Consider the following 22,107-nt stretch of genomic DNA (forward strand, 5'->3'; position numbering starts at 1 on the left):
AACTTAAAGTAAGTTTTTATCTCTATGCACAGACATTGATATTTATAAACTTTTTCTTTCTGTTGTTAAAGCCAACTATGAAATCCTTGTTGCGCACTTGGTCAGACCTGTATAGAGCATTTGCTCGCTGTGCTGCTTTAGTTGCAACAGCAGAAGAAAACCTATGCTGTGAAGAACTTTGTGCCAAAATAATATCTGGGCTAGAAGGTGAAACTCCAGTAGTGAGTATAAACCAGTGATATTGAACTATATAAATACTTTAGCAGATATACTTTAAATTAGATATAAGAACCTATTGTAAACTCTAATGTAGTACTTTCTATAACTTAAAGTGTTTTGGGGGAAACTTAGATAAAACTGTAACAAAATTCTTTTTACTAACAGGAGTTGGAGTTAATTTAGAAATGGATTGAAAGAAGAGAGTAAAAATAATTATGAAGCTTAAATATAAAACAGCAGTTCAACAGTCTTTGGATTTGTCTGCTAACTATTTAAAGTAATACTGGTTTAGTGACAATAAATGGTAAATATGATTTGTCTGGTTGAAACGTGTGTATGTATAGAGTAACTTCAGGTTGAATTAACAAACACCACAAAAACAGGCGTTTTGATTAGGAAGGAGGATAGAGCAGCACTGTAGCATTCAGAGGGCATAACTTGCTATGTTCCTGGTACCATCAACCTTGTACACCAGCGCTGAAAGACTTCGCTTCAAAGCTCTATAAAAGAGAGAGGTTTTGCAAGATGAAGCCTTTGCATTCTCTGTCTTGGCTGTTTGCAAGCCCACATCATATGGGGAGATGGAGTGTCTGTAGGTGTCAGTGAACATTAGCTTTGGAACATATAAAGCCGTTGTGCTTCAGAGCTGACTGTCTCTTGAAAAAATACCGTGAAAGAAACAAATAAGAAACAGATGAGAAAGAAAAATGGAATTTGAAAACGTGATATTTGGAGGATCACATCATTGTAACTTCCTTTGGATGCTGCTATATCCTGATAATAAACCTCGGTTTTCAAAAATTAATAACGATTAAGCAAGCCAAACTTAAACAATTTAGAGCTTCAGTATTTAAGTTATATTGAAACTAAATGGGTTTCTTTGGCCCACAATATCAATGTTCCTTTTAAAAGCAAGGGCTTTTTTTATTTAGAAGAATTTGTGATGAATTGGGGGAAAAATAAGCTCGACCCATCTTTTTTTATGTACTAGAAGTCGATTGTGCTTCCTGAATGTTAACGACAACCTTATCGTTATGCCTACAGTGACTTTTCTGAAGATCAGGCTTTGTACAGTAACTGAACTTAAGCCCACACTGACGTTTGGTAACATGTTTTGCTAGACAGCTAGTACCTTGAACTTAATACTTTTGATGCATCTCTTAAATCTAACCCCTTCTTACAGCTGCCTGTTACTGTTTTGCTGCTTTAGATTGTCTATATGCTTATGTCTTATTTGTATAGAATGGGAAAACTTCAGCTTGTGTAAATGTGTGTATTTTAAAATGTGACCTTATCTGAGTCTTACCTGGTAACGCAGATGAATTTAATGCGCTTTTAAATTTAAAAGCTGTTTGTATTGCTGTCCTGAATGGCCAACATGGGTTTTTTCTGTCATTGTTGCTCTTTTGGGCTTTGCTGATGACTTCTGTTTCCTCCTCAGATGTTTTCAATGATGGATGGTCTCACCCATATTATATCAGTTATGGTTGACTGCATCAACTTTGCACCATATGGTACTAAATATCAGCCAAAAACCAGATGTAAGAAAATACTTGAATATTGGGGGTTTCTGTGTCGTTGGTTGAAAATTAGAGTTGTTGTAGATGCAGAAGTGATGACATCTAAGCACTGAAGGGATTGACAAAAAAAAAAAATCATAAAAAGGAACTAAAAATACCACCCAATATGCATATTTGAGTATCAGATCTCTTCTATTTTTTGAGCAGTTACTGCCTAGCCTGACAAAATACATCTGAAATGGATGTAAACCTTGAGGCCGCTTTACTTTTCAGTTCACTGTAAAACACTGCTTGTTTCTGAAGTTGTATTTGATATTTTGGCTGTGGTTTCATTTTTGCATGTGGACTCTGCTGCTTTTGCTTCCTTCAGATGTAATCTGAAGCAGTAATGCTTGATCATAATCCACAGTCTCATTATATAATACCTGCCTAAAACTGATGATAAACTGTTAACATAACACTTAAAAGGCTGCTGCTCCTGCAGCTGCTTTGCATAAAATCGTCAAGAATAGGTTTAACAGAATACAAAAGGTCATTGTATGTAAAATGTTCTTTGTTCTGTTTCCTACTCCTGTTTACAACTGTTAAAGCCGAAAAAACTATTTACAAAATGAAGTGTTTTATAATTTCTCTGCCCCATATGAATTTGTTAAAGTAGTAAAACGTTGTGTTGGACTGCTGAAAGAATGAAATGCCTTAATTGGGAATGTTGAGGAAAAACGTGATGGAAACTTCAACTACGAATAAATTAATGAATTAATAAAACTTGATACCTCCCCTTCCCTCCTCCTCACCTGTTCCAGACGTGATGTGTGTCAGCTAGTATCTCCAGAGTGTCTGCTGTCCTTTTGGAAGTAGGCATTAAAGAGACTTAAAAGTACAGGCATTTGTGTGACCAACGAGAACTACAGATAAGAGGAATAGGAATCATATCTATAGTGGTAGGATAAAATTATGCGTTAAAAACGTATGTCTTCTATTAGGTCTGGTTTTAAACTATTTGTATGTAGATATAGTTTGGGAGTCAAAGTTTGGTTTCTCATGTAGACAAAGAGTTCAGATGTGTTTTGTTGTAATGCATGTTGGCTAGATAGGAAAAAAAATGTTTGTTTTTTTTTTTTTTTTTTTTGTCAGCTCCACAGACACCTACTGATTGGTCTAAGAAGAAAAAGGAACCCCTTGGAAAGCTTGCCTCTCTATTTAAACTCCTGGTGATGTTACTAAACTCTTTCCATGTGTTCAGTTCCAAAGAAATCTGTTCAGAAACATTGGTCTCTGTTGGTCCTTCAATTATCGCTATTCTTCACAACATCATCAGCCACGTTTCATTGCCTTCAGTGATTGGGACTATGTTTGCAATTTTTTCCAAACCCCTGGCAGTGTTTTATGAAAAAACAAAGTGAGTATTTTAAGAATGGTTGGAAAACTGGATTCATTGTATTGCTGCGTATCGGTGAAATTCTGTGTGGTTCGTAGCAAGCAGTACATTTAAATACAGCTCAAGGGTTTTCAAAGCGTTGGCACTAATACGCTAAGGATTTCCAACTTCTGCCAAGTCTCTCGCCTTTGAGAGCCCCGTGTATTTTGCTAGATTCAGCCTAGCTAGTCGGTACTAGTTCTGTAGCGCACCCCAACGCGGCAGGAGGAACGGGTCTGCCAGGCGGGCGCTGAGAACTTGCCGTTTTCTACGATGGGCGTGCATGAAGCGGGGCGCTGGGAGCGCGCGTGCGGGGTCCCTGGGCTGCAGTGGCTGCCGGCGGCCGCCCAACCGGCTCGGAGCCGCTGTGTTGCCTCGGAGCCTGCGGCGCAGCCCTGCCCTCCCGGGACTTTCGGTGGGATTCAGAAAACACGCCTGTGAGCAGCAGCCTCCGTTGTAATGCTTTTCTTTAGAAATAAACCCAAACCTATGCAGTCATGTGTGAAAGAAAACCTACAGGGCTTGCGAAAGCTTGGTATTGAAAATTGTCTCTTCAGTGTGAATGTATTGTCATCTCTGCAAGACTAAAGTGTTTGGTTTCCACCTGCTGTTTATTTTCACTGCAGTAAAGATATTTATTAACAGTAATTTGTTTTCTAGTGGGCGGGAACTGTGTAAATTTTTGTAGGAAAAAGAGAAATCCCAGTTAAGTTGAAGTGCACTCAAATCCTGTAAGTTTTTAAGCTTAGGGAAGTACTGAGAAATACTTGTTTGTTGCTATGCACTTTTTTTTTTTCCATATAGCTTTGCTTTTTCATTTTTTAATTGTAGGCTTCTCTTCCCAGGACGCGATGGAATTATTAGGGGCTTGGTGGGAGGGGGCTGGCAGAGGCTTGTCTCCGACACACTGACGATGCGGGAGATGTACGCTTTGCTCAGGATAAGGCAAAGAATGGAGAACAGCTTGGAGTGTTGTGGGAGGAGGGCGGATAGGATGGGATGCTGCCAGTCAGCCCGTAAATGTTTTCTTGAAGCTTTTACTGAAGCTTGAAGCAGGACTGCTACCACTAATCTAAAATTCAGCAGGAGTCCTGTCTCGGAGGCAAGAATCCACTTGTTCCTGTGTAAGGTTGAGTTGAGCACCACCTCTCTCCATCTCCCATCTCATCTGCCTTTGTTTCAGCATTGTCTTAGAATTTAAAAGGGAGAAGCAAGTGTTGGATATGTATTTTTTTGAAGGAAGGCATATGCAAGCAAATATAAGGCTGGGAACCTCTTCAGGTTGGAGGTCACAGGCTTATAAAACGAATTACTAAATGCAGTTTTCTCACACTTTTCAGGATGGTGTACGTAGGGATTTATTTAGGTGAAATCACTTGGTTTAGGTGGTACTTCAGGTTTTAATGCAGCTGTTGATGGGGCTCGGGAAGTCTTTAGGGAGAGGGGCAAGAGCCACACAAAGAAGGCAGTTAGAAGTTACTTCATAAGTAAAGCTTTAATTTTAAGTTTGTACTAATTACTACTGATCTTTCCATTCGTTTCTCCTAAAGTTAGCGTGTGAGTGTCAGTGGTGTTAAAGGATAGGCTTGCTTGAAGCTGTTTACAGCAGGAAATATTGAATCACCCAATGGGCGGCTGGTTTCACAACATTATTTCATCAAGTTCTACACTGAAACTAGTGTGCAGTGCTTGAGTGCATTATGTCTTCAATTCTTACGCTTGGGATAAATAAGACAGCAAAATCTAACTTTTGTTTGTTTGTTTTGGCAGGCTTGCTGATGTATCTAAAGTATACAGTAATCTTAACAACAAGGTAAATTCACTAGAGAAATAGCTGGGGTTTGGGAAGAGTTTTGCCATTCATCCTGTATTATAAAAAAAAAAATTTAATTAAGGTAGAGATTTAATTTTTAAACTATGTAATTTTTACTAAAAAGGTAGCTGAGGGGAGGATCACTAAGCTTAGCTATTAGACTTTTTGTGTGGTGTGGCGTTTAAACTTAATTATTCAGGCCATACTATTCCATGGAATAATAATGTTCTAAATAATGTTTTAAACTTCTAAATAGTGAAAATGTGCAATATTTGAATTCAGTTAAAAAAACCTATTGTTTCTTCTCTCCCTCAGCTTGAAAAACTCCTGGCTGAGATTATCCAGTGTTTACAGTCTCACTGCACCGGCTCTTACGACAGCGAGCTGCTGGAGCAGCTTTCGCCACTGCTCTGTGTCGTATTTCAGCATAAGAGCAAACAGATCCGCAACCAGTGTGCCCACTTCTGGAATGCAACGTTTGCAAAGACTACGTCGTTAATGTATCCTGAGGAGTTAAAGTAAGATACATATTTTTTTATATTTCTATCTTTTTAAAGGAAGAGATCTCGGGTTATATCCAAATGAATTGGTATTGTTCTGGTTACCATTGATATTCTGCTTTTTGTGCAAGCTGGGATATCTGCTGGTCTTGTTGTGTACCTTCCCCTCGCTCCATAAGTTTAACGTTCTTTTTTGTTGAGCAGATCTGTCTTAAACCAAGCCAAAAAGAAAATCCCACTCTTGCTGCCTGGTTTTGAAAACATTGAGATGGCAGAAGAATACAGCAGCCCATTCTCTGATGCGGTAAATATTCCGTTAGCCCCACCGGGTGCTTCATTGTGTATAACTCATGGTAATTGTTCAGAAGGTAGTGGCAAGGTCAAGTTTGGTTTTTACTCTGTTTGGCTTGCACTTGCTTCATGTTTAGAATGATAAACTATGCTGGGTAAGCACTGTTGAAAGACTGAGCTGGTTCTTAACAGTTTATACATTTTAAATTTTGGGTTCTACTAGCTTGTTTGAAATAATTAATTTTTAAGTTGTCCTCTACGTAATTTAGAGGAAAATGGGAGTGTGGGACAGTTTAGTTGTAGAAATTAATACACCTCAGGATGGGCTTGTGAGCTTGGAGTTTCTTCATACAATGCATTCGGTGTATTTTTACTTGAATAGATGGAAAATTCACAGCTGGATGCAAAGATAAGTGGAATGGAAGTAAAGTTGGGTCAAAAACGAGACTCAATATTGGCACAGACGAGTGAACTAAGAAATGAAGTAAAAGACAAGTCCAGTAGTGTGCAAGTAACATCTGCAAAGGTAAGGTGTTTACAGATAAGTGTGACAGAATCACATCCATTATATTCTGCAGCAGAACATCTAGTACGCTGCTGTAAACTCTCAGTAAAAATCAATGCGTTTTGTGATGCTGAAATATTTTTCTTTCAAACGTGCACTGTATAGCACACTTTCATTAAATTTTCCTATTAAAATTCTCCGAGAAGTTTACAGCTTGCTGAGTTTTAAGGAGGGATCATGGAAGGCTGCTTGATGGATGGGAGGAGCGGCAACCAGATACAAAATTCCCACCTCAGTCTGGTTGCAGGTTGTGACAGGTGCAGGTGTTGAGGTGCATCTTGGTTTTGCCACTCGCACTAGGGAGAGAAGGGTGTTGTATTCTTAAGGCATCGCTGATTTAGTAAAGGACAGTAGATAATAATCCTCATGAGTACTGAGGTACCTTCACCTGTTACGGGCTTTGAACTTCAAGACACTAAAGGAAGTGCAGAAGCTTACTCAAGGGCACGGAGGAGGGGTTGCAGAACCTCTCCTAGGTCGTAGCATTGGGGAAAAAAAATCCCTCATGAAGAACCCCAGCGCTTAGGAATTTGTGCCAATCAATATGCTGAAAGAACTGCGGTTATTTGAGAACTGTTGCATTTAGGCTGGCTGTACCTGAACTACGAAAACGCTTTCAATTCCTCTATTTTGTTTCTAATCCAGGTTTTTTTTTTTTTGCTTTCTGTAGTTGAAACTAGAATTTTCATCTTCGAAGACTAAAAGTGAGATACTTTTGGAAGAGGAGAGGTCTGTTGATTTTGTGTTTATTCCTCCAGAAACAAAAGCAAGAATTTTGACGGAACATCAGAAAGAAGTGCTTAGGTCAAAGAGGTCTGTAATTTATTCTGTTTTAAACTTAATGTGAAATGGCATTACATTCAGTATGTCAGATTGACATAACTTCAGTTCCTGTATCTCAGACTACTATGGGTAATTCAGTCTTACTCTTCCATGCAAGTTATAAAGTTTAAAGCTAACAAAAGTCCTTCCTTTACTATTTTAAAGCAACCAAATTATTCTCTGATCTGCATTTCTTATTTTGATTAAATATATTATCTGTTGTCTGTTTCGAGTTTGGTAGTTTGGAGTTTACATTTTTACTTCATGACTCTGACTTGCAATGTGAAATGGAAGATGTCATTTTTCTTAAATCATTGAAACGAAAGGGGTTTTTTTCACCTGATCTGAAGGAAGGACTTCTAAATTTGAAGAGAAGTCTTATGTCAGCAGCGTATCAGAAATTAGGATATTTGCAAGACTGATCATAATTGCAAGGGAATCTTTAGAATTACCCTCTTTAATGTGAGAAAATAATACTAGAGTATTTTCTGTACTCAGGCAGCGAAAACGCAGTGTTGGCAAAATTTGTGTACAGCGGTGCTTGCCAGGAGCTCAGCTGGATTATATAGTTAGCCTGCGTTGATGAATTCTTTGTGGAGTGGGATCCCAATCACAGCTTCTTTCCCCAAAAGCATGTTTGAAATTAAAAAAGATTTAACGCAACTGAAAATACCGGTCTTGAAATAAGGAGATAAATCACGATCTGCATCCGCTTTGCAGTTTGCTCTGCCAGCTGGAGCGTGAGGCTGTAGCAGCCGGTTGCAATATCGTCTCTTTTCTGCCCAGAACAGGGAGCGGAGCGTGCGGCGACGCAGTCCCCTGACAGTGAATATGTGCTGCCCTGCTTTTCGGGCAGCAGTCCCTCCTTGGATGCATGTTGCGCTTGGAGTAGTCTTGAGAGTTTGGAAGTTCAATCTGCTTCCTACAAGTATCCGCTTGCTTGTGATTAATGCGTTGCACTACCCTCTCCTTCTTTTATTCTTCAAAAAAAAGTCTGACTTACCATTTCTGGGTTTGTTTCAGGGTTGGTATTCCTGCTATGTACAACAATTTGGACACATCGCAAGATACTACCTTATTTTCTCAGTATACTCAAAGCCAGGAAGATTCTTTGTAAGTAAAGGTGGCCAGTATGTACATTGAAGGTGTCCCTCTCTTCTGCTACACTTCTAATTTAAGTAACTTCTATTTTAGGGAAAAATCGTCTTTCATAGAAAATGCAAAAGAAGATACTAAAAACAAGCTTCAGGTAATTTCTCATTGTCTAATGGTAATTAAGATATAAGAATTACAACCATACCAGTCATGTTTTCTTCATTTTAGTAGCTCTGGTAATGAATGGCGAAACTCTTTGATTACTGGTTATGACACTGTTTTAAGCTTGATTTGGAAACTCTTCATGCAAAAAAAAAGTGCCCCCAAAATGTATCAGCTCACAGGAATAATTTCCTTTCTCTGTGTTGATTAACCTGTAAGACTCTTGAGAATATCTTCTTTTTCTCGGGCTGCCTCTATTTTGTTTGTTTTGGTTTTTTTTTTTTTTTTTTCCCCCACGTCTGACTAATACTGACACAGGCTCCGTGACTCTAGAATGCACTGACAGCCTTTGTGGTTTGTATTTCATTCTCCTCACCAGATTTGAATTTAATGCCGTCGCAGCGTTCTTTGTGCTGTGTTCCGCTTTGTATCATTGCCACTGGAAAGGGCTGATCGTTGGGCGTTCTGACTTAATTTCAAAATGGGAGGATTTATATAATTAGTTGTAGCGTGGATGTATTTAAGTTTTGTTACCCAGGTGTTATAGGGACTTGGGGATCAGTCCTGTGTCTGTGCTACCGCTGACTAATGCTTTATTGGGGTAAAAATCGCCGAAAGCTGTAGCACAGACTTAGTGCCACTTGCTGTCGTCTGCTCTAAGAACTGTTTAATTGCCTGTCTTTATGTTCGGAATCATAACACTGTTCACTTCTCTTCCATAACACTTTTTTTTTCCCTAGCAGATGCATTTGGTATGCATCATGCTTTTCTGGAACTATTTTCACTTTTAAGAGTGAAGGTGACTTTTATTTTTTTTAATGTTGATTTCTGTATTACTCTAGTGGACCATGCTTCTAAAGAGCTTAGCTACGTTTCCACGTTCCGAACTGCTTTTGGATGAAGCTGTAAGGGCTTGAGGGGGATTAAATAGTAGATTTTTGGCGGAAAAAGCATGTTGTAAATCCTAAATTTAGACCTGTCCAGTTTTGGAGAGGAGTTGGCTGAACAGCTAGCTTGATCAGCTGTAGTGTCGAACAGACGGCAGGTAAAATACCGCAGATTCTTCATAAGAACGGTTTTAGTAGTAGGTTTGTTGATGTCTCTTACAAAACTTAAATAAAACGTTTTTGCAGTTCTTTGTGTTTTGAGATTAAATGGCTTTAAAAAAAAGAATTTTGGTCTTTTATAACTACTGAAGGACAGATAATAAAATAATTTGAAGGAAGGGTAGTTTGCAAAACCTTGTGGGTGCGTTGTTTTCTATTCCACCAGAGCTGTTTTTTTATATGATATTGATAGCAAAACCACAATACTTTGCCGTTCATATTTTTGGGACAGGAAGAAAATGCAAAGAGTGAAGGATGCACCAGCAACTCGGACGAAATCACAGAAGACTGCAAATCGGATGGACCTCTTGAGAATGCTGCCTGTGTGAAAAAGTCATCTGCTGCTGCCATGGAGGAGAGCTCAACTTCAAACAGCGAGGGAGAGTCAAAAAGGGCGACAGCTGAACTGGGTCTGGAGGAGCCGTCAGCTGGAGAGGGGTTAGAGAAAAGTCCTGGGGAAGCCGCTCCAAAGGAGGCCTTAGCAGGGAATGAAAACACTTCAAATGTCAGCAACAGTTCAACTTCAAGTGACATAATTTCTGGCACACCGCAGCCTGCGAGCCGACGGCAGTCTTTTATTACTTTGGAGAAGTTCAGCAGTTCAGAGAACAGACCCTTTAGCCTTTCAGCATTGAACGGTTTATCGGAGATGTCTGGAAGTGCGTCTGTGGCAGGTAAACAGGAAAATACAAATGTATGCAAGACTGGTGCTAAGCCAGAAAAATCTGGAGAAGAAAAAAAAAAGCCTTCAAAATCTGAGTCTGAACAAATACTTACTGCAATACGAAGGCTAACTCGCAGGCAGAGTAAAATGGAGCACCAGGGAGAGAAGCAGGCCAAGTTGTTAATGAGGTCAGAACATGAGAAAAGCGCACAGGAGTCTTTTGCTTCCAACAGTATGGAAGATAGTCCGGAACTGTCTTCTACAATGGAAGACGTGGAACATATTCTCCTTGCTCAGTCCCAGGCTCTGCATTCTACGGACGTAGAAATTAAAAAAATTGAAGATGCGATGGCAGAAATGGAAAGGGTTCAGGCATTAGATATGGATTCTAAAGAAAATACACCCCCAGAGACGACCGTGTCATCTGACCAGGTAACAGGCGATGATAGTCAGGTGCCACATGTGTCTTCTCATCAGAAAATACTAAGACGTTCTTCGAGACGACGGTCAGAAACGGCAGAAAGTACGGCAGGTAGCCAAGATAAGGAAGATGGCCACCAAAAGAGAGAGAGACGTAAAGAAGACGAAAAATCTGGGCAAAAGAAGGTGCTGCAGACTAAAGATGACGTATCCCAAAAGCAGAAAGCAGTTTCTGGGAAAGCTACAGAAAATACAAGTAAAAAAGAAAGCAGCCTACCTGAGAGAGCTGCCGCAGAGGACGTAAGCTCAAAGGAGTCTCCTGCTTCAAGGGGCCTCGATGAGGAAGTGAACAAAAGTGCTAGGAGGTCAGAAGATAACTTGAAGACTGATGCAGAAGGTCAAGACTGTAGCTCGAGTACTGTAGGTCAGAAGAAGACTGACCGCCCACGATACCACACGAGAAGAGCTTCGCAAGGGTTGCTTTCCAGCATAGAAAATTCAGAGGCTGGTGGCTCTGAGACCAAGGAAGAAAGCACAAGGAAGAAAAGATCTGCAAAAGTGAAAAATAGAAGTGATTCTCTTGAAGGTAAAAAGAAAGATCTACAGTCAGGAAGCCGTAGCCATGAGGTGTCTTTCCAAGGAAACGAAGCGAAGACTCTGTTGGAAACAAATAAAGGTGAACTAAGTGGTGAAGCCAGCACGGATACTGCATTGACATCTGAACCGTGTGACCTGAAAAACCACGTAAGCCCTACAGATGCTAGCCAGGCTGTGGGATCTGCCGGCTCGGAGAATTCAGCTGATGCACAGAACGCAAATGTGGAACAAAACAAGCGCAATGCGTTGATGGAATCATTCACCAGCCCGTGTGCGTCTGATCAAGATTTGAAAGTGACAGAGGAGAATAAACGCGTTGAGAAGCAAACAAACATGGAAGACTCTTGTTCGACTGCTCTGCCTGAATATGTACCAGGAGCAAATGCTTCAGGTGGTGATCTATCCTCTTTGCAAATACCCGAGTGTCAGCACAAAAGAAGCAAAAGGCTGAAAAGACTAAAGAACTGTGATTGCTGTGGTAAAAGGTCAAAGCAGCAAGTAATGTCATTCACTGAAGCGAAAAATGAGAGCGCTCATGAACTGAACGAGCCGCGGACCACCCCAGTTCAGATGTCTGTAAAGACACCGGAGATGTCTGGTAATTCACACTTTGACGAGAGCTTGTCCATGGCGCCTTGCGCAATGAGCACTCCCGTGCATCCTCCGAAGGAATCCAGTGCAGTCAACTTGGAAAGAGAGAGAACAGCTGAAGATCATCTGCAAGGAAGCAGCGTGGTGGTGGAGGATGATCTGGATAATCCAGAGTGTATAGTGGTTGAAATTAATGACTCGGTAGCAGAAACAGAAGAACCTGCTGATCAGAGTGACCGAACTGAAGAGTGTCCGCCTGAGCGCGCTTCAGCTGAGCCTTATGACGGCTGCCTGGCTGCAGGGGACCGCAGCGAAGAGCCAGCAGCTGCAGAAGAGGAAGAAATCGGTCCGAATGGACAGCTGGAGGGGGTGCCCGAGGCACTGATTGTTGCTAGTGAACCTGAGACAAAAGAGATGAACGAGCTAGAAAGCAATCGGGATGATAAAGAAGCTGAGCATGCTGTAGCAGAAGCTTGCGTTACTCAAGATAAAGAGATGAAGGAGGAATTGGTGGAAACTGAAATTACAGTGCCTGAAAACATGGCCTTAGACAAAGAAGATGCAGTGGAAACTAACAGCGTGGATTCGCCTCAAAAGCCAGAAGATGACAATTCTTTAGTGTTGGTTAACGAAAGCCCTAACGGTATGCAGGCGCGCTGCATGTGGTCTCCTTCAGCTTCTCCATCCACCAGTATTTTAAAGAGAGGCATAAAAAGAAGTCAAGATGACGATTCCCTGTCACCTGCTAATAAGGTATTGCGATGCAATTCATTCGGTGATACTCACAAGTCTTTCAGTTTGTAACTGGGACGTGCCATAGTGTCTGCAGTGTAGTGAGTTCCAAATACGTTGAATTATTGACTATTTTTTATTCCTTGTAAGTGATCTTAGGCTGAAGACTTACAGATTTCTTTTTGTAACGTACAAGCACTGGCGGGGTTGCGTGACGGGGCCTCGGGGTGGGGAGTTTGCTTTGCGAAGCAGAGGGCCCAAGTCGAATCTGCTGCCTGGGTCGCAGCGCAGCAAATGTTTACTGCAGAACCACTGTGCACGTAGTCGGGGTCTTACCCCTGGATTTCGAGTGGCTTTTTACAAAACGCATGTCATGTTTCCTTTAGCAATAAGGAAGCCACAGTTTCTGGCCTTGGGTGAAACATCGTCCGTGTCATTCAAGGACTTTAATGACTTTATTTCGAACTGAGCTATTTTGTCTCCTCAGACTTGCTTCACCAGCGTGTGGTGGTTTAAGTTCATACTGTAAAAACTACTTCTCTCTAAAAACAGATTCGTCGAGTCTCTTTTGCAAATCCAATCTATCAAGAAGGACTGGCAGATGACATAGACAGGAGAAGTCCTGTTATTAGATCCCATTCTTCACCATCTTCCCGAAGTCTTAAAATTTTATCTAATATTCAGGCTAAGGTAAATTGTTACGTATATTCTGTATGTCATAAGTAGTCACGTTTCTCATTTATCGTAGGTAACGTTGCTTTAGTGTATGTTCGTAGTCGCTTGCAAACAGTTGTAAGAGCAGAGACTCTGCAAGTGTAAGAAATAGCTGTAACGGGTTGAGCCTGACTCGTTCTGTTACTCTCTGAAGACAAATGCACTCTGAGATCTAGGTAGCTAGAATCTTAGCCTTAACTGAATTCCTACAATCCTGAGAGATATTTTTTCCTCTCTTTCTATCCAGCATATTACCACTCCAACCAAAGGATTTCTGTCCCCAGGATCTCGTAACCATAAATTTAAGAGCTCAAAGAAGTGTTTAGTAAGAAGTGCTTTGGTTCATGTTTCTCTTCTATTTTTTTTCCTGTATTCAGTTGTGTAATAGTTAATTTAATAATTTTTCTGTGTTATTCAAGATCACAGAAATGGCTAAGGAGTCGCTGCCTTGCCCTACAGAGTGTGTGTATCCTGCCCTGGCTGGCTGCAAAGCGCCGGTTGATGTTATTTTACCTCAGATTACATCAAACATATGGTAAGTGGATTGTTGCTTTTGAAGATTACGCTTTAATAGAAATGGAATTCTTACTGAACCTACAAAACCAAATTTTCTGATGCAAAATGTGATGACTTAAGAGACATCTTTTGCCAAATATTTTTAAAAGGAAGGAGGTTGGTTTGGTGGGCGAGACTTAACTATTTTGGAATTATTCAAGTCGTCTTTTCTGTAAGACTATGAAAAGCTCGCACCCAGGAACACAGGGAGCTTTCTCCATTTTACATGGCAGAGCAGATTGATCTTAATGATCTGTGCCAAAGCAGTTGGCACTTTCTGTGTATTGAAGGCAAAGTGGAATTGTCAAATGTAGAAAGGCCGGGCGCGCAGCTAGCTTGGTTCCCGATCTGAATTTTGATAACTTGTCATGCCGGACCGCCGACGTGCGGTGGGACCTGCTCAGATTGGCCTCTTCTAGGGTACTCGGCTGCTTTTCCTTCCACTTGTATTATGCAGCAGTGGGCTTTAGAACGCCGTTCTCTGGTGGATGTCGGATAAACCGCAAAAAGGTGTGCTTCTGCAGACGGAAGACTGTCACTTGCATTTGTTTTTCCTTCACTTACATGCATGTGACTGGCGTTCATGTAAGATTCCTTTCTGCTCCACCGTGCCAGGCAGAAAGGACGTGAATTCTAGTACAATAAACCGTTTTTCTTTCTCCCCTGCTTCAGCGCCAGAGGCTTGGGGCAGCTCATTCGAGCCAAGAACATTAAGACAGTTGGTGATCTGAGTACTTTGACAGCATCAGAAATCAAAACTCTTCCCATCCGCTCTCCGAAAGTTTCCAATGTTAAAAAAGCTCTTAAAGGATATCACGAACAACAGGTAAAGCTTAATTTTAGTACACTAAAATCCAATATTAGCCTAATGAACTGCTAATATCCGTCATAAGGAATAATGGGGGGTTTTCCCCATTAGAAATAGCACTTTAAAATGTAATCCTTACCTGTCAAAGTAACGTGGGAATTCAAGGTACAGCTGACTTGGTTACAATAGGATTAACAGGAATTGTGATTGTATTTATTATGAGGTTAAAACATGACCCACCATGTAATCTTTATTATTTTTTTTTTCCTCTGAAAATGCATCTCTTGTTCTCTCCTAAAAAATCTTCAGGTAAAATCTCGAGGATTTGAGGAAATAGCGGTGCTTGAAGATGCAGAGAAGCCCGGAAATAATGTGGAGGAGAAATCACTTTCTGTAGATGAAGAAAAACTTGCAACAGGTACCGAGTGCTGGCTTCTTGCTTAGGATCTGGAGGTTTCTGCGGTTTTGCTGCTTTCATTCTCTCCTAAGGGGAACGCTTGAGGTTTTTTGGGTTGGTGGTTTGTGTTGGGTGTTTTGGGTTGGGTTTGTGTTGGGTGTTTTGGGTTGGGTTTGTGTTGGGTGTTTTGGGTTGGGTTTGTGTTGGGTGTTTTGGGTTGGGTTTGTGTTGGGTGTTTTGGGTTGGGTTTGTGTTGGGTGTTTTGGGTTGGGTTTGTGTTGGGTGTTTTGGGTTGGGTTTGTGTTGGGTGTTTTGGGTTGGGTTTGTGTTGGGTGTTTTGGGTTTGTTTTGATTTTTTTGCGAGAGCGCGGGTTGCTAGCTAACGCTGGCACCTGAGGTGGGTGTTTGAGGTAGCCGCTTTATGAAGCCCTGTTGCAGTGGCTTTTGAAAACTTGTTGCCTGTTTTGAGGGAAAGCTGCTGGTTTTCCCTGAAGGAGCTTGCGTAAACATGCGAAGGACAAATTAGGCGGGGCTCTAAGCACTTCATGTTCTGAATCCCAGCCCAGACCGTCTCGGCTGTTCAGCACCGCAGTAACCGCCGTGGTTCTGGGGCGCACCGGAAGAAGATGAAGCAGAGATAGTTAAGCAGTGCCTCGTCCGGAGGGGGCTGGGACAGGAGGGGGACGATTCCCTGGGTACCCATTTTGGATTTGGGTGCCTAGATTTTTATTTGAACTCTCCTGTGCGTTTGGGGAGTTTGGCCTGATAGCTCAGACAGGGGAATCCATGTCTTCTTCCCACAAGGCACTTGAAGCGATCGGTTAACTGGAGGAGGAGGAACTCGGGAGTAACTTCTCCTCAGCTGTCCAGTGTAAAAGTTGGACTTTGGGATAACACGTCTCGAAGGACACTGGCAGTATCCGAATGTGATCGAATACTTCCATTTGTCCTTAGTTGTACAATCATGATCAAATATAATGAAAGTCATCAGAAAGAGGGGTGGCATGGGGTTCTGAGGGTGCCTTCATCAGAAGCTCTCGTACTGTGTGGAACAAGTACCTTGTAGGCTGCTTGAATACGTTATTTGGTACAGAAGAAGCCGTAACATTCCCTACAACGCAATTCTGCTTAGCTTTAAACCCAAGCACACAGCCTGCGCTGCCCTCCCTTTCCTTCCTTTTCAGATTTGATTGAACCAGTTGTCTTGAATACAAACGACCAGCCCGCAGCAGATCTTCTGAGCCAGATTGACGCACTTGCTGCCCAGCTGACCTCCGAAGATCTTCACGGCTATTCGGGGAGCCAGCTTTTCGAGATGCAAGAAAAACTTGTTGGCATGACAAACTGTATCATGAAAAACCTGCAGTCCCGCTGGAAATCGCCACCCCATGAAAGCTCTGATTAGTTGCTTGTAGTTTCTAAGTAAGGAAGATTTTGTTACAACAGTTTTCCCAAAACCCAGCTTTTCTTACTGGTGAATTATTCCTTAAACTGTGCATTTTGTACCATAGAAGATTTTTAACACCTGTATGAGCAAAGTGTATCATGGTTGGCTTTTTTCTTGGGAGTTTTTTGTTTTTAATTTGTGGGATTGCTTATTCCCTACTAGAGGTATTTGTATTGTATTGCTATGCATACTTCTTTCAGGCAGTGAAAGAAAACTTGGTAAAGTTGTGCAATAGCAAAGACTGTGAAACCAAACCAACAGAGTAGTTAAATTATTTTTGCAAATCCAAAGTGTTCTTACTGCTGCAAACTCTTATTATTTGGTAAGAGAGCGGTCTCGCAGCTCTGCTCATCCACTGCCCGTTTGCTAGGATCTCTGACAGGCAGCGGCTCTCTTCTCAGCACTGTCTTACACCGAGCTAAGCTGTGCTTAATTCCTTACAGCAGCAGCAGTGCAGGAGCCTGGTGCTTGACAACTGGATGACATCTATTTTTGCATGTATTTTTGTAAGAATCACACTAAGAAGCTGATGACGCAACGTACCCTTCCGGGCGAAAGACTTTGCAAAACTTCTCAGGCCTGTTCCCCTGTGCTTTGTTTGCAGCAGTTCTCCTCCTTCTGTGGAGAAGACTTTTTTTCTGTGGGGAAATGAATGGATTTGGCAAGAGCTCTTTGTATATTATGTACAGACTTATGACGGCAAATGGTGGTTAATAATTTATGATTTTGAGTTTTAATTGCATGGAATGCATTGCTGCTTCTCGGAGACCTTCAGAGAGAATTCTCAGGTTTTACTCTGGAAATGGAATGTGTATATATTGTACTGTAGCTCTCAAAACGGACACTTACAGAAAGGAATTGCTGCAGGTGGTTTTAGAACTTACACATGGGCAAATAAACCAGGACATAGTTCCCAAACTTGTTAACATCGCTGTGGTTTGGGCCTTCGTTTTGTTTTGTTTTCCCCTTCACACCTGTGCAGCCCTCCCTCAGCGGTGCTTTCGATTCGCAGGGTTGGGAGGGACACGAAGGTAGGGGCCGGCCCTCGGGGATGCGGTGGAGTCTTGTCAGCAGGACTCTAAATGCCCTTTGCCCTGTTCCTGCATCTTGTGAAGAAAGTGAACAGGACAAAGAGGGCTTGTGGAGCCTCACTGGGAATAGCGCCAGCGATGGCGAGTTGTCTGGAGGTTTTCTTGCTTTCTTGAAAATGTTTGGTGCCAAATCTGCCTCCTTAGGTTTATTCGCCTCTTGTATCCAGTGACCTGTACAGCTGAGGGTGTTCCTCACGCAGCTTGAAAGGCTGTTGATATCTTTCACAGCCCTCAGCGCTGGCACTCCTGAACCCCGCTTTGAGGGAGGATGCCTCCCTTTCAAGCTGGCTGAGTGCCTGCTCAACAAAGGCCCTCAGAGTTAATGCTGCACCTCCTCCTACTCTTAGCTTGTTTTTAATCTTTAGTCTCTCGGACACAGTACACAGCGATTTCTTCCTTCCTTCCTTCCTTCCTTCTTGGAGACTGGCTGGTACCAGATGCTTCAGTAGAGGAAGCAAATCCCCACCATGGTCAGGTATGAGATGATCTGTCCCCTTCATTCTCAGTGTGACGTCTCTTGTGGCTGCTGCCTCCTCATCACCACCCGGGGCCTTCCCCTTTCCCAATACAGCTTCTGACAGAGCCACTTCGGCGTGAGACTGATTCCTGCTCTTCAGCAGGAGTGAATACATCAAGCATACTGCAGAAACATTAGCTTTATTTCGTCACTAATTTACAAGTAATAACAGCTTTTGACCCCAGAACAGTTGCATGAAAAACACGTGTATCAGAGCTCAGCAAGCAGGAGAGCCTTCTGGTTGTGGGTTCGTTTCCCTGCACCCCTAGCTAAACAGTGGTTTGAGATACTAAGCTTAAATGTTGCTTATATGGAAAAGAAGTGAATACAGTCAGACATTTTAGAACAGCCCACAAAAATACTCTCTGTATGGAAGAATGAATAAAGTAATATGTGGTAGTCGGAAGTACCAAGTGCGGGTACAGAATTTCGGAGGCGCTGAACTGGCTTGCAGTTCTAGCACGGCTACGCTGTGAAGGTACGCGAGGTTGAAATGTCTGAAAGGCCAGGCAATGTTTAAAAAAATTTTTTTTTAAATAGGAAGAAATACAGTTCTCATGAGCGCGTTTCATGTTTTGCAAGGATGTTTCACGAGTATTTTGCTCTGCAGTTACTTTTTTCTTTTTTTCTTTTTTTTTTTTTTTTTTTTAATGACCCTGGTTCATAAGGCACTATCGACATGGAAGACAAGGCACATACCGAAGGCTTACGTTCTGAGAAGTGCCGGCATGTCCCTGCCATGCAGATACGCTTTATGGCAAGACGTGGTTTGGTTTAGACAGCTTCTACGTAGTTGGCTGGCAGCATGCCAGTCTTGCCGGTCCTCTGGACAGTCCCGTACATCCAGCCTTCATCAATTGCTTGTACGTTCACAATTGTGTCGCCGTCTTTGAAGGAAACCTCATCAGCATCAGCTGCCACGTAGTCATACATGGCCCGGTAGGTCTTCTGTCAGTTTTAAGAAGGTGGGGGGGGACAAGAAAATGAGAGAGATTTATACCCCTGCTGTCAGCACCGCCAGCTGTGGCTGTTGGTGAGAATCACGGTGTAAGAGCAGGCTCAGGGCAAGCAATGTTTTGACTCGTTTCAGTACGCTCAAAGTACAACTGATGGCAGCGTCTGCCTGGTCTCCTAACTCTCCTGGCTTCAGGTCACAAAACATTTCCTCTCAATAACTAAGTACCTGAGCTACCTAAGTACCACAGCACCTTGGGTTAGAGCCTGGGCGTTTTAATGACGCTGAAGCTGAGCCAAACCTTTTCAGAGTGTATTTGAGCAGTACCAGCTCTAGGCAGCTCCAGCTGTAACTTCAGGGGGTTGCCTCCCAGCGGGGAGGTGGTGCTGTACCCATTGTCATCGATCTACCCTCAGCCTCAATCTCAAAAGAAGTGTTTTCAAGAGCAGGTGAGGGTCTGTCCCCCTTCAGTCCATCTGTCACGCCTTCCCCGGGCTCTGAGCTTCAGCCCGGGGGTAGGCAGGTTACCCACTTGGTCCTGGACTAACATCACCTGGGAGCGGGATGGAGGACGCCCCATCAGCTCCGGGGGACCTGCAGGGCTCTGCACCTTTGCTAGGCAGTGACGGGAACCCCCGCAGCAAGCTTGGGGCTGTGCGTCTTAAGGCAACCGATCGACGGTACTTACACCAGCAGTAGAGGGGTGAGAAGGAACTGATGATACTGTTGTTTGCTGGGTGGCAACTGAGGATGACCGTTGTTGTGGTAACTCTACGGTTTTAGCGTGTTTGTAGCCCACTGCAAAAGGAAAATATATTTTGTGTTGTTTATTACAGAATTGGCCATAGGGTTAGAGCTGCTCTGAATAAAGATCGTGGCTTCGGTCATTTGGTGGGTCACATCTGCCTTTTACCTACTGAACTACAACTTTACATCTGTTGGTTATGTCCATAACTCAACATTTTGCAGGTGTACTTCTGTGTTTTTCCTGGAAATAGGAATTGCTGAACATGAGCCCATGGTCGGTACTACCCTGCCCAGTGCTCTCGACACCGTTTGTCCTCACACGTGAATAAAAGGTGTGTTTGTTCTCCTACCTGTTGTGGTTGTGGTGAAGAAGCCCCCGTTGCTGTAGTAGGACAAATGCTGATCCACACCCTCCGAGGGTTCGGATTTTTCATCGCCACCGCTGAGGCTCAAAGCACTGGCAGAGCGGGAGTGCTCCCGGCTGCGGCGCTGGGCTTGGACTGCAGGAGAAAGCAGTGGGAACCAATTCATGTCTTTGTTTTGCAAGGAGATGCACACATAAAAATACACGTGTAGATATGTATAATGTATATACACACGTATATAGGTCACTTTACATGTATACACACACATATATTTACAGATTCTGTACAAACACCCAAAGCGCTCTACCATTGTTACCAAACCTGCAGCAGTTGTGCTTATACTGAGTAGAAAACTGACACAGGCCACAGGCATGCTAAGCAGAACTGGTTACTGCGTTTTACAAAATTAATGGAAAAAAGCGTGTGAATTAATCACAGTCTGTGATAAAAACGTTCTGTGGACACCGCGCTGAAGTTCTGCTCAAAAAGGCAGAGCTGTTACACCCCTGTTATTTTTAACGCAGTGTCTGAAGTCAGCACGTAAGGCCACGCTGGCGTTGTTGCACAGGTAGAGCGCCGAGCTGCGCTTTAGCATCCCCAAGCCGTCAGTTTTACCGACTGGATTTGCACAAGTATAGAACTATTTTGCACAAAGAGCCTGTGGAACAAACCGGAGATCATATGTAAGCTTCTGGACTGAATGTTGTCTTCTGCTGGGTCGTAGTCGAAGACTGACCCGGGATTAGTGCGCCACACGCGAAGGCCTGTAAGAGAAACAGCATTTTCTGAGGAGAAGCTGTAGCTCAAGCAACTTTTAGAGAGCTTGGGCAGCACCTGCCTGTCCTGAATAGGAGTAAAAGCGTATTGGAAAAGGGCAAGCGGTATTTCATGAATTTGTGTTTCTCAAATCTGTAGCACAGATTAGGCTTTTTTATTACTATAAATATATCTACATCAAGTGAGCTAAAGTATTTCTCTAATATGCACAGAAGTGACGTTAAAAATATCAGTAAGGGTCTTTTCCAACCTAAGTGATTCTACGGAAGTCTAGCATTACATTAAAATTCGGGCAGAATGGGAGAAGCAGGCCACACGTGATTTACAGCTGCTGTAAGAGAGTATTTTCAAGACGGACTTTGATAAAAACATCCTCTTCAAGTAATGCTAAATTTGAATTGATGTGGCTGAGCTTAAATAAAACAATTCATCCAGGTAAGTCGTTACAAAACCTAGGTTCTGCTTACCTGTGAGATTCTCTTGATCCTGGTCCACGCGCTTCCGCTCCATTTCTACTACTCGCCGCTGAATGCCCCTGTAGCTAATGTCACTGAAGTCCTGCATGTTCTTCTTCACGCGTTCTGTAATGGGGTCGGTAACTACAGGTGTGAAAGTACCTTTGCTTTTCTCAAAATCTTCATGGTATTTCACCTGCAATTTAAAATAAAATGTCCGTTCTCTGCAGCTCAGATGGATAATTTTTATTCCTGCTTACCTCAGGTGAATTTCTGGTAGAGAGGTGCACTGCTGTGCTGGACGTTTGCTTTCTCCAATCCAAGGAACAAGGAGAGCCTAATCCCAAACCCGCCTTCCCTGCAGTCACTCTTGCCTTTAGCATTTAAGAATTTGGGTAACCAAACTCGGTCTACGTACACTGTCCTTGAGCTGCCAATCCTGGAGCGTCGCAGGAAAAAGGTTTTTATTGCAATCACTTGCCAAGTTAAAAATAGATCTATAAATGCTCTTACTGTAGAGATATGTTTCTGGGTCTCTCGTACACGCCGCATTTCAGGTGTATCCAGTACATACGCAGCTTTGCCTTGTACTTGTTTTCGGAAACTATCTGAATACAGAACCTGCCAGATGAGAAAAGGGAAGTGAGCACGGGCACAAACTACTTCTGCATCACGAGGAACGAGCTGTACTGAGGCAACCTGGCAAAGAGGGGGGGGGGAAAAAGCAGCTGTGTTGGTGAATAACATTAGAATGCAAAGCAAAAT

At 42.6% G+C, this 22,107-nt stretch overlaps 2 protein-coding genes across 6 annotated transcripts in view; one reads left to right on the top strand and one right to left on the bottom strand.

The window, feature by feature from the left end:
* Positions 1-17,365, top strand: part of RIF1 (replication timing regulatory factor 1) — a 36,244-nt gene extending 18,879 nt beyond the window's left edge. For 2 of the 4 annotated variants that reach the window (XM_087732695.1, XM_087732699.1), the window contains 17 exons: positions 72-221; positions 1,661-1,760; positions 2,874-3,138; positions 4,927-4,969; positions 5,285-5,487; positions 5,674-5,773; positions 6,143-6,286; positions 6,996-7,138; positions 8,171-8,260; positions 8,342-8,396; positions 9,743-12,535; positions 13,067-13,204; positions 13,476-13,553; positions 13,648-13,763; positions 14,456-14,609; positions 14,901-15,009; positions 16,173-17,365. In XM_087732695.1, coding sequence (XP_087588821.1) covers positions 72-221; positions 1,661-1,760; positions 2,874-3,138; positions 4,927-4,969; positions 5,285-5,487; positions 5,674-5,773; positions 6,143-6,286; positions 6,996-7,138; positions 8,171-8,260; positions 8,342-8,396; positions 9,743-12,535; positions 13,067-13,204; positions 13,476-13,553; positions 13,648-13,763; positions 14,456-14,609; positions 14,901-15,009; positions 16,173-16,393 — 4,902 coding nt within the window. In that variant the 3' untranslated portion in view covers positions 16,394-17,365. The remainder of the gene's footprint in view (positions 1-71; positions 222-1,660; positions 1,761-2,873; positions 3,139-4,926; positions 4,970-5,284; positions 5,488-5,673; positions 5,774-6,142; positions 6,287-6,995; positions 7,139-8,170; positions 8,261-8,341; positions 8,397-9,742; positions 12,536-13,066; positions 13,205-13,475; positions 13,554-13,647; positions 13,764-14,455; positions 14,610-14,900; positions 15,010-16,172) is intronic. The other 2 variants (XM_087732697.1, XM_087732698.1) reach the window with 2 other exon arrangements.
* Positions 17,366-17,942: 577 nt separating this feature from the next.
* Positions 17,943-22,107, bottom strand: part of NEB (nebulin) — a 124,755-nt gene continuing 120,590 nt past the window's right edge. For both annotated transcript variants that reach the window (XM_087731532.1, XM_087731531.1), the window contains 6 exons: positions 21,856-21,963; positions 21,355-21,538; positions 20,782-20,874; positions 20,096-20,245; positions 19,687-19,796; positions 17,943-18,991 (listed from right to left, as the gene is read on the bottom strand). In XM_087731532.1, the coding sequence (XP_087587658.1) occupies positions 18,818-18,991; positions 19,687-19,796; positions 20,096-20,245; positions 20,782-20,874; positions 21,355-21,538; positions 21,856-21,963 (819 nt within the window). In that variant the 3' untranslated portion in view covers positions 17,943-18,817. The remainder of the gene's footprint in view (positions 18,992-19,686; positions 19,797-20,095; positions 20,246-20,781; positions 20,875-21,354; positions 21,539-21,855; positions 21,964-22,107) is intronic.

Source organism: Nipponia nippon, unplaced genomic scaffold, assembly GCF_047370975.1.
Source record: "Nipponia nippon isolate SJK-2023a ecotype South Korea unplaced genomic scaffold, ASM4737097v1 scaffold_5, whole genome shotgun sequence".
NCBI lineage: Eukaryota > Metazoa > Chordata > Aves > Pelecaniformes > Threskiornithidae > Nipponia > Nipponia nippon.